Source organism: Cyprinodon tularosa, unplaced genomic scaffold (assembly GCF_016077235.1).
Source record: "Cyprinodon tularosa strain WSP-4 unplaced genomic scaffold, ASM1607723v1 ctg374, whole genome shotgun sequence".
NCBI lineage: Eukaryota > Metazoa > Chordata > Actinopteri > Cyprinodontiformes > Cyprinodontidae > Cyprinodon > Cyprinodon tularosa.
Genome location: NW_024039090.1, coordinates 847,177 through 859,427, shown reverse-complemented (window position 1 = coordinate 859,427; position 12,251 = coordinate 847,177). Strand labels below are relative to the sequence as shown.

Below are 12,251 nucleotides of genomic sequence, written 5' to 3'. Positions count from 1 at the left end.
GTTGATATTAACCTGACTCCGCCAGATGGATTTGCTCCGCATATCCATCTGGAAACCTTCCGTTGAAGTAATTTTGGGAAGGGGCGAAAATACTGGTTAGCTGATTGGCCTATGTTGGTGATAGACGGGCCAAATAAACCAATCAGATCAACGAAGCATATGACGTACTAACAGAACGACGACAAAAACACAACCACAAGCCAGGCTACTCTTGCCGAAACCAGTCGGGGGAAGAGCAAAAACATCTTTTCCTGCATAAGATTAAAAAAAAAAAAAAATGATTTTAAGACAGATTTTTTTAAAAATAGAAATTTTACTTTTGGGACAATATTGTCTGATAAAAAGTACATTTATATACATGTTTAAGCCAGAATGATTTGACGTTTAAATATGACTTTTCTACAAGTTTAACAGAACCTCATTTAAGAAGTTCAGAAGCATCACTTAAACTGTTGTTTTCTAATATTCAATGAAATAAAATGTGAGAGAAAGCTCCAAGGACCCATCAAACCTCTGTCGTTACTAAAACTGCACTGTCAGTTTCCAATGGCTTTGTTTAGTTGAACGTAGCTGTAGACTTTGCATGCTATCTCTTCAATTTCAGACACCTCTCCACGCTCCATCAAACAGGCAAACCAGCCATCATCAATGTACGCCTGGTCTGAATAACCACTGGGACCCTCGTTAAGGATCCAAGGGCTGCTCCACGCATTTGGATCCGGTGGGGATTTGTTAATATACACCCCTAAATCCACTCTTTTGGACTGACTGGTTGGATGGGAGTAAAGCAGCCACCGAGGCTCCGGATTCGAACCAGGTTGAGCCGGAAAGGAGACCACACTCCCCTGACAGCCTCGACCTGTTTCCACGAGCTGCTCAGCGGACGGTAGGGTGATGAAGTCCTCTCCTCCATTGTCGCTGACTGCCTCCACTCGATAACCTCCCTCATTGCGAGCATTGCAGTAAACGTAAGCGGCACCTTTGCTATCCAACACCTCAGCCATTTCACATTCAACCGATTTATCATCCAGCAGGTCGCCCAACTGCCACGTGACGCCTCGGTCGTCGCTGTAGAAGCAGAACGCGCGTGAAACGGCCAAGCCACACGAGATGCAGATGCAGGAGGGGAAGCGGGAAACGTAAGCGTAGGCGGGGACGATCAATCTACCGCTCTCTGTTTGGAGGCCGTGACCCGGACCCACGGCAAACGTCGCCCACTTCTTGGTTTGAGGGAAATTTTCTGTCAAATCGATGACCGGGCTCCAGGTGTCACCGGCGTCTCTGGTTGTGATGTAGCAGAGGCGGGCCTTGTTGATGCCCCAGAACCTCTGCCATGTTTCAGAAGCACTGTCTTCAACACAAATGAAAAACAGAAAGAGGGTTTTGGTTGTCTTGTCGTAGACCGGGCAGGGATTCATGGGACGACGTCCACCGAGATGGACCTTCTCCACCACCTTTCTGGACTCGGACCACTGCAAAGAGACAATGCCAAGTTGAAACAGTTGATACAGCAATGAAACAGTATGCAGGCTTTAGAGGATTACCTGAACACTTATTTCATGAGTGAGTTCCTCTTTCATCAGTGTTCCTGTATTCATAACCAGATCCTCTGTGCTGGCATCGTTCGAGGTTCTCCTCTTCTCTGCAAAGGCCAGCAGAACCTTTTTTTCTGGGTGATAGAACAGAGCAGGAATCCTGTACACCTCATCGTTGTTGGAGAGAAAGACGGTGCTCCGCTGCTCATAAGTCCCAAACGCTTTCCTGTCCATGATTTTCACCTGTGGACAAAACGATCGAACAGTATATTTTATCAGGCAAAGTCCTGCTACTGTAAGGGAGGAGACTTTACAACAGGAAAGACAAGCAATAAGTGCTATAATAAGATGCCTTGGTTATAGGAAAACAAGGTTAAAGTACGATGCAGTTAGCTTTAGTGTGATTATCTAGAATAAAGGGCAAGAAAAGGGGCGGGCATGTAGATAAGATCCACAGCTTATCATATCAGTAATGGGTGAAATATCTAGACTCTAAAGAATCATAAATGAAACACTAGGACACTGTCTGTGTGTGTGGTCGGTCAGCGGCGAACAAACCGGCTAATAAATCCTATAAACTGGATAATTTAACCAAATTCAGTTCAGTTTATTTCTATAGCACCAATTCACAACACATTTCATCTCAATGCACTTTACAGTTTAACCAGATCATCCAGTCAGATTGATTCAAAGTTTTCTGTCTAAGGAAAACCAGTTGATTGCTTTAACTCATTGACTCAAAGGCAATCATTCACACTAAGCATGCTTGTAGCGACAGTGGAGAGGAAAAACTCTCTTTAAACAGGAAGAAACCTCCAGCAGAATCTGGCTCAGTGTGAGCGGCCATCTGCTGAGGCCGACTGGGGTTCAAGGAGACAGAAGCAGAGATATAAAAGGAACTTGTCAACCAGAAACAATCTTGGCAGTATCATTAACGGTTTGTCTGCTTCAGGTAAAGAGGCCAAAGTGAGATTCGTTTGAACTGAAATCCTCAGTAGATCCTCGACTGCTGATTTGAAACATGGATCCAAAGATTTCTGCTCAAATCCACTTTATGTGGTTGGTTTTAAGGATAAAATGATGTCATCCTCTGACATGGGAACGGTCCTTCTAGGGCTAAATAAACAGCTTCTTTAAAGACCACAAGCAAACTTTTGAGGAACACTATGCACTTTATCCTACATCAATATAATTGTCCCTATCTTCTATTTTGATTGAGAAAACCTTTATCTCACCTGAGCTCCTTCACCGTACCTCTAGGCCACTTCAAGTCCCTGATTGGTAGTCGCAACGCGACAAAACACTAAGGGCCGGATTTATCAAGATCCAATTTTGCGTGCAGTAATTTGCGCTCGCAATCTGGAATTTTGCGCGAGGGGCTGAACCATGGTTTGCGGGTGATTTGACAAGAGAGATTGCATAACTGGTGGCAGGTGCAAAACAGTTGGAGACGCCCTATTTAAATGATGGTTTTGCGCGTTTTGTGGTTTGAGGCAAAGTAGTTTGTAGTTTGTACAAACTAGTGCATTAAGAAATTTAAATCTTACAGTGACCCCCCCTCGAAAAAAAATTAATTATACATATATATATATATATATATATATATATATATATATATATATATATATATATATATATATATATATATATATATATATATATATATATATATAAACTTTGGCAACCTTTATTCCCTAAGGTGGTATGTGGCTGAATTTCTACTTCACTGCAGTAAAAACCAAAAAAAAAAAAACAGGTGTTTTGTATTGGCCTGTAGAAAAATGCACATCCCAAATGGCTCACGAGAAGTGACTGTGGATGAGATTACTGCGCGTACGCATCCCCGCAGCATTGGCATGTTGCTCCACAGGCGCAGGGGGGAGGTCAGGGTTCTACGGTAGGGCGTCAGGGCGACATGGCATTTAGAACGTCGGACAGCACTTCTGAAAAAACGAGATTGGGAGATCCCAGCTCTCGCTGCAACCGTACGCTGGAATGACCCAGATGCAAAAAAGTGCAATGTTGCAAGGAGTTTTGTGATATCTGGTATTGCGTGGGTCCTCCTTGTGGCTGGCTCCAAATCCATTCGGAGTTCCCCCAACAGCTCCAAAATGGCAATGCAGGATAAACGATATGTTTTGATGATCGTTTCCTCTTTCATTCCAAAAATATTCACACGGAGTGAAAAAATGTGTTCTCTGCGTCTCCTTGCTTCATTTCCATGTCTCCTTCTTGCGACAATAACCGCTGCCATGTGTGCGCAATTATGCATACAGACCATTTGCACCTTCTTTTGAAACGTGTTAAATATAGAGTCAGATACCGTTAGCAAAATTGCTTTCAGGTTTAATAAATCACTTTGCGAGTGCTAAATTAATATATTTACATGTTCTCCTCCCACAAGACGCACTTTAGCGTGTAAACCCCCCATATTGCATATTCATTGCAGAAAAAGTACTAAATGGATAAGAGGCGCTATTTAGCACGTTTTAAAGACCAAATCCTTTTAGCACGCTGTTGATAGATCAGTTTGTACATTTTTTTGCGTGCACAGTGAAATAGCTCACGTTTTTATACGCGCAAACCTTTGATAGATCCGGCCCTAAATCTCAGATTTTCTGACTCCAGCGACAGTTGCTGCACATCCATCACAGGTGTCCCAGTGCTTTATTCACCTAAATTAGACCTTTCGTATTGTTAGAAGCATGTCTGTCGAACCGCTTTGCATCATCATGGACAGGCCTCTACTTTGGAATGAAATGTAAATTAATCACACCTGTTTGTGGAAATGTATTCTACGTCAAAATGAAAGCTGTTGTGGTTTTGTATTTACTTTGACTAGACCACTCTTCAACCGAACCCATGGCCACACCTGATCAGGGGTACTTTTTGATTCACTTACATTTATTTATTCATTTGGGCACAATGATACATGATTGAGTTAAACACCAGAATTTCCCCACTGGGGGAAAATAAAGTGATTTTCTATTGTATTCTATTCTATTCTATTCTATTCTATTCTATGCATTTGTTGTTGGTTTTTTTTTTTTTTTTTGGTAATTGTACCGATTTTTTTCATATTTCTATCCTCCCTCTTCTCATTTTGGTTTGTGATCATTATTAAATATTGTTTTCCTGGTAGTTTTCCCCTAACAAAGATGGCAGCCGGAGTGCAAAGCAGCATAAACAGAAATTATTGGACTGTTTCACTGACTACTTCTAGAGAAAAATTCTCTAGTTTCTTTTGTGTTCAGCGTATAATTTGGATTTCAAGTTTAAGGTGTTTTGATTTCCCTCTTTGCTTTGGTCAGAGGTGTTAAAAGTTCTCATAATCTTTACTTAAGTAAAATTAAAGATACTACAGTAAAAAAACACCTCTGTTAAAAAGTTTTTTATTTTATTTAACCTTTATTTAACCAGGAAGTCCCTTGAGATTGAAATCTCTTTTTCGAGGGAGACCTGGCCAAGACGGCGCACCAGTTAAAATACAAACAGAAATACAACATAGACAAAATCTCACATAGAGGAAAAGACAGGTCACATAGGGAAGTTACATTTTTGAATTACATGACATTTTAACATGGCCTTAAATTCATTTAATGGGACTAGATCATTTAAATGGAGCAGGTTTTGCAAATTATTCCAGGTTCAATGGAGCAAAGTAAGAGAAGGATTTCTTCCCCAGCTCAGTAAAAACCATTGGAACCTGGTAAGAGTGCCACCTGGTGGAACGGAGATGAAAATGGCTGGAATTTAGCTTGAGGAGATTGCATAAATATGCCGGCAGTTTACCCAACATGGCCTTGTATAGAAAAATATACAAATGAAGTTGTCTACGTAGACTTAGTGACGGCCAGCCTACCAGTTCATACAGCGTACAATGATGAGTACGGGAATAGGAGTTAGTTAAGAAGCGCAAAGCACTATGGTACACAGAATCTAACAGGTGGAGAGTACTAGAGGCAGCATGCATGTAGACAACATCACCATAGTCCAAAACACTTAAAAAAGTAGCCTGCATAAGTTTTTTTTCTGGCTGACATGTTAAAACAAGTTTTATTTCTAAAATAAAACCCCAGCCGTAGTTTCAGCTTTTTTACAAGTTTTTCAACATGAACTTTGAAAGAAAGTTTGTTGTCCAGCCAAAAACCTAAATACTTCTATGAAGAAACATTTTCAATTAAGTCTCCATTTAATGTGTTAATAGTTATATTATCTGGGGATTGGGAACGAGCCCTTGAAAACGTCATAAATTTGGTTTTCTTACTATTTAGCACTAATTTAAGGCCATGTAGAGAAACTTGAAGCTGCTGAAATGCCAACTGAAGGTCATGCATGGCTTGGTTCAGTGAAGAGGCAACTGAATAAATCAATTCAATTCAATTCAGTTTATTTATATAGCGCCAAATTCACAACACATGTCATCTCAAGGCACTTTACAGTTCAACCAGATCATACAGTCAAATTGATACAAAGTTTTCTGTCTAAGGAAAACCAGTTGATTGCATTGACTCATTGACTCAAATACAATCCCTCACACTAAGCATGCTTGTAGCGACAGTGGAGAGGAAAAACTCCCTTTTAACAGGAAGAAACCTCCAGCAGGACCAGGCTCAGTGTGAGCGGCCATCTGCTGAGGCCGACTGGGGTTCAATGAGACAGAAGCAGAGACACAAAAAGCAGCTGTAAAAGGCGGCCCCGTCCAGGAAACACACAGCCAGGCAGACGAGCTCCAAGGCAGCTCCCATTCCAGAGGACGAAGAGAGCACATCCACTCAGTCACGGTCAGAGAAACAGGACCACACTGGAAAACAAGCCGATCTCCAACATCTATAAACAAGGGTGTTGATGGAAGCAGCACAGCTGATGTTTCTTTCCAGGATGGAGTCACAGCCAAACAGGAACAGACGAGGCAAAGCTACTCTGAGGAAAAGCAGAGAGAGCAGAAGGTTAGAGATTGAACTAACAGATTCTGCAGAATAGGAGAACAGAGAGAGAATGAAGCAGAATGATGAAATGGGGGTCCCTATGTCCTCCAGCAGTCTAAGCCTATAGCAGCATAACTATAGAGATAGCTCAGGATAACCTGAGCCACTCTAACTATAAGCGTTATCAAAAAGGAAAGTTTTAAGCCTAGCCTTAAAAGTAGACAGGGTGTCTGCCTCACGGACTAAAACTGGTAGTTGGTTCCACAGGAGAGGAGCCTGATAACTAAAAGATCTGCCTCCCATTCTACTTTTAGAAATTCTAGGAACCACTAGTAAACCTGCAGATTGAGAGCGAAGTGCTCTGTTAGGAACATAAGGAACAATCAGATCTCTGATATAAGATGGAGCTTGGCCATTTAAGCCTTTATATGTGAGGAGGAGGATTTTAAATTCTATTCTTGATTTAACAGGAAGCCAATGAAGAGAAGCCAGGATAGGCGAGATATGATCTCTCTTTTTAATTTTCATCAGAACTCTGGCTGCAGCATTTTTGGATCAGCTGAAGGCTTTTAACTACAGTTTGTGGACTTCCTGATAGTAAAGAATTACAATAGTCCAGCCTTGAAGTAACAAATGCATGGACTAGTTTCTCAGCATCACCCCTGGACAGGATATTTCTAATTGTTGCAATGTTCCTCAGATGAAAGAAGGAAATTCTAGAAACCTCTTTGATATGGGATTTAAATGACAGGTCCTGATCGAAAATAACACCAAGATGTTTTACTTTATTATCTGAAATCAGTTTAATCCCATCCAAATGAAGTGACTGGCTAATCAGCTTCTTTTTCAGAGACTCTGGTCCAAAGACTATAACTTCTGTTTTGTCTGCATTCAGAAGCCGAAAGTTAAGAGTCATCCAGGTTTTTATGTCTTCAAGACATGCCTGTAATCTATGTAATGGGTTAGCTTCATCTGGATTTATAGACAGATATAGCTGGGTATCATCAGCATAACAGTGGAAATTAATCCCATGCTGTCTAATAACTCTACCAATTGGGAGCATGTATAAAGTAAAGAGAATTGGTCCTAGCACTGATCCCTGTGGTACTCCACAGGTAACCTGTGAGCATGTGGAAGATTTGTCATCATAGTGTGTCTGCAATCACAGTGTCATCTGCATAAAGATGCAGTTTAGCAGTTTGCACGTCCTTTCCAATGTTGTTTATGAATATAGAAAATAAGATGGGGGCTAAAATCAAACCTTGAGGAATACCCATAGAAATTTCTAAAAAGTCTGATTTAAGACCATCTATGGAAACACATTGCGTTCGCTCTGTAAGATAGTTTTTGAACCAAGTAATAGCTGTGTTTCCTATGCCAATGTTAATTAGTCTATCTAGTAATAGCTTATGGTCAAAAGTACTGACTGAACTCCTTTACTTAGGTAAATATAAAAATTACAGGTTGTTTATTGAATTTAAGTACAAAATTAAAGCTACAGTGTGTAATAATTACAGGGATATACAGTCAGAAATGTAATATATTATACATAACTATGTTATTTATCATCATCTACGAGCTCAGCCTCTTAACCTTAATATTTACGTTGCCTTAGAATTCGTTATTTATAATTACATAGGAGCGGGTCTCGCAGCCATGGAGGCAGACATCTTTGCGCTACGGCAGAGCAGAGCCAACAAACTAGCGATTGCGAGATCGGCCATTACGCTCGAAAGTAACTACGGCAAGTTGAGAGAGATGAACTGAGACGGTACTGAACAATAGATGGAAGTATTAAAACTATCTATGTAAACAAACCTCATCACTTGAGAAGGTAGGTGATGCGGACGTCGTGGAAGACATTTTGTCCCGTAACGCTCGCCGTACTGTTGGGGGGGAGAAGCGGTGGGGGGGAGATGTTCATGTTGCTGCAGTCTGCAGTCTGGACGTTAGATGTCGCTGAAAATTACACACTGTAGCTTTAATATAAAGTTTTTGCCTTAAATAATAAAAAATAAGGTTTTACTTTCATTTTTCTTTTGATTTTCTTTTTTCAGATTGAGTTTTATGAATTGCCTTGCTCTCAAATTGTATTTCACCGATCCCATTCTCTCCCTTCAAGCGCAAAACAATCACTATCGATGTACATTAAGCAGTAAAACTCCGCTCCTTACCCCAGAGGAAAGCCAGAAGTAAAATTTGTAAAAATCAATCTAAAAAAAAAAAACTAAAAATAAAAGAATAATAATTTGAAAATATAAAATCTCTATTTCTTTTGTAAAAAAAAAAAAACAACTAATTTTTTTGGGTAAAGAAGTAATTTGAACGTTCAAAACCTGTAAAAAATAATTGAAAAAATTAAACATAAAAAAAAAAATCAATTAATGAAACAAAGTTCCTCTCAAAATCTTTTTTTTATTCAAAACTTTCTTACAGTTTCATATCTCGATGACAATTTTTCAGATTTCAATTTACGAAACATGTTTGTTGCTCAGAACAATAATGGAACAAAATTCACTCCATATCCTTTAGGTCATCAGTATTTGTATCGGTTATTTTCTACTCTTATCAGAGCATAAATAAAAATGCTCTCAGATTGGAGTTGTTTTAAAGAACTCTGTTGTTGCATGATTGCATAACTGGAGTCAAGATAGTGAAGTCAAACGTTTTGAGGTTTTATCTTATGAGCAGAGTTTGTGTTTATGTGGCTCAGCTCCATGCAGATAAATATTTATGCTATAAAACACTAAAATTCATTGAGGTATTGTTTATTGCTTCTCTTATCATGAATGCATTAGAGACCAGAAATATGTGGCAGAAGGTATGTTGCTCAAACATGGTGAAGAATCAGGTTCAGATTTCTTCCTTTTTTTATTATTTTATAATATTATATATAATATTTATAATATTTGACAAAAACACTCTGTTCTATAAACTACCAATTCTAATACTTTGCTCAAAAAATAACAAACAGTTTTATGGGTGTTTTTTTGAGGAGAAAAACATAATGAAGCTTGAAAATATCAAAGGTCCTGGACTTTAAACTCAACGACAGACGGTGATGGAACAAAATATTGTATTTAACAAAAACTCCGATAATTTCTGGAAATGAGCATGACTCACATTCAGAGTAAACATCATTCCTTAATATAATTTATAATGCAAAGGTGTATTAATGCAACATGCAAAAAAAAAAAAAAAACACACAATAGACTGGATGACAAAGGTATGGAAGAGGATTAGGGCCACTGGAAAAAAAAAGGTCAACTGATTTTTAAACATTTCAGTTTAATATGGGAAAAAAGTCAGAATACTGACTTTAATCTCAAAAATCTGACTTTAATCTTTGTTGTCAACAGCCATGTCTGTTCGAGAGACTAAAGTAGCTCTCTTGTTTTAATGACCTTCTGCTCTTCCATGAATGAAATAGCATCACCAGGGACCCTTCGGGCACGTAAAAAGTTTCCTAATTCCATACTTTCCACCAATGTGTCACTGGCTCTCCCAAACAACTCACATGTTTGTCAGTGAAGCTGAGTGCTCCCACATCTCTTCCTTCATGGTGCCCATCTACATTAAGATCCAAAATTCTGAGATTTAAGTCAGAATTCAAAGAGTAAAGACAAAAATTCTGAGATTAAAGTCAAACTTCTGAGAAAAAAGTCAGAATTCTGAGATTAAAGATCAGAATTCTGACTTTTTTTCCCCCATATTGAACTGAAATAATATGTAAAAATCAGTTAACTTTTTTTTTTTTAAGGAGATTGAACTCAGACAATGTAATTCAACTTTACTAAATAAACTAATTTTATTCCACACTAAAGCATGCTGTAATGAAAAAGGAACTTACCAACTCAGCAAAAACATAAAGCTAAAGCAGCAACCAACTGCAGGAGAGAGAGCCTGGAGGATGTGGTTAAATCTAGGAGGGTGACCCTCATTAATAGTCTGCTGTTTTACTGCTCCAGGTTTGTGTTATCATATTTAGCAATGTTCTATTTCTCACTGAGATAAAAACTTTAGTTAATGATTGTCATTAATACCCAAAACAATATGTTATAAAGTTATCATTTTCTGCACTGTCATCAACTCACAAACTTCTCTGCTGGTTCATGTGGAATTTCACTTTGGAGTTACACTGGATTAAATAAAAAGCAACCTAATACCATGGCTGAAAAAGCAAACCCTGTATGGAGTGAATTTATATTCCATTATTGTTGCAGGCAAAACCATGTTGTGTTAATAGAAATATAATTATGAAGATAAACTAGAAAAAATTAAGTCCAGTGCTATGACCCCCTGCTGGTCTGGGGGAGTGGGGGCATAAACATACAGGCAGAAACCGGTAAGAAGAGTTGCAGGCAATAAACAAACAAAAGGAGGATAGATGAGGGTTCTGTGAAATTAATAATGAATTTTAATGCCAGTTAAGGCCTTAATTAAAAAGAAAAAATTTAATGACTTTTAATTATTTTTTCTGACCGACGGAAACCCTGAATATTTATAAAACTAGAGCTCCTCTGAGTAATTCCTTTATAATCGCATTTAAACTTTATGAACTGGGAATAAAAAGATGGAACAAAAACCATAGTCAGACGGACTTGATTAGTTTGACTTTGTTTTTATCAAAACACCTGAGCTGCTTTGATGAGCTCCGATAGCTCAGCGTGAGAAACAGCAGATCCCAGGATGTTCTCTACATCCAGCCTTTTCCTCTGCTTGGTTTGATGTGGGTCAAAGCTGAAGACTCAAACATGTAATAAAAACTTAATTATTGTTTGATAAATGCTTGCTTATTTTTTTTTCAACTGGGTCCTCACAAAGCAAAACAAATCCCAGCCCTGCTTTATTTTACTACCTAAGAAATAAAATATTTGCCTCTTGCAATGCCCTGGTGGACCACTAGGGGTACGCGTACCCCCATTTGCAAGAGATAGAATATAGAAGATCAAAGCATGATTTCTACAATTTACAGTGTGTTGTTTGAATGTTATAGCTCTTCCTTCACTTAACAATATATAGCAGATGGATTTGGGGTGCGTCTTATATGAAGAAAGCAGGACATGTTATGTTCATTCATTTTATCTCTATTCTCCCCTTCTGGGCGTGTGTCCATTTATTCATGTACAAAAAAAAAGAAAAAAACAATTTAAGGTCAGATTGCCATATCCTTCAATAATACACCAAAAAGTAAGTCATTAAATTTTTTTTTTGAACATGACTAAAGGGAGACACATCCGTTGAGGGAGCTTTAAGAGTATTTTTCGTACAAAACTAAAGGGATAAATGGGTATTGACTATGGGTATGCTGGCCTGATCGGGTATGCTCACCTGACAGAACACCACTCCCTTAGATTACTGACATAAGAATCAGGTAACCTAAGGGGGGCATTTGGTTGGCAGCAGTAATTCCTGCCCTGGACCCATTTTCGACCACCTGTCCCCGGAAATGTTGCATATAAACTTGCATGCTGCACACAGAAACAGCTGTTAACGTATAGATTCAATTCAATTCAGTTTATTTCTATAGCACCAATTCACAACACATCATCAAAGTTCACCAGATCATCCAGTCAGATTGATTATAAGTAAAAGGAAAACCAGTTGATTGCATCGACTCATTGACTTGAATGCAATCCCTCACACTATGCATGCTTGTAGCGACAGTGGAGAGGAAAAACAAAATTTTTAAGCCGGGTGTACACTGTGCGATTTTCGGGGCGATTTTCCAGTCGTGCCAGAATCTTTTGATCGGGCCGACTTTCAGCCTGTGTCGTGAGTCGTGTAG

General features: G+C 38.9%; 1 protein-coding gene across 2 annotated transcripts; it reads right to left on the bottom strand.

The window, feature by feature from the left end:
* Positions 1-306: 306 nt before the first annotated feature.
* On the bottom strand, positions 307-10,392 carry LOC119790897 (sialidase-4-like). 2 transcript variants are annotated; one of them, XM_038296645.1, is made up of 3 exons: positions 10,314-10,392; positions 1,545-1,778; positions 307-1,472 (listed from the first exon to the last, which is right to left on the bottom strand). In XM_038296645.1, exons 2-3 carry the CDS (start codon positions 1,767-1,769, stop codon positions 537-539), a joined length of 1,161 nt encoding a protein of 386 aa, XP_038152573.1. In that variant the 5' UTR covers positions 1,770-1,778; positions 10,314-10,392; the 3' UTR covers positions 307-536. The 2 variants fall into 2 exon arrangements, with proteins under 2 accessions (XP_038152573.1, XP_038152572.1); XM_038296644.1 differs by lacking the exon at positions 10,314-10,392 and adding an exon at positions 8,282-8,333.
* Between the last annotated feature and the right edge of the window lie 1,859 nt (positions 10,393-12,251).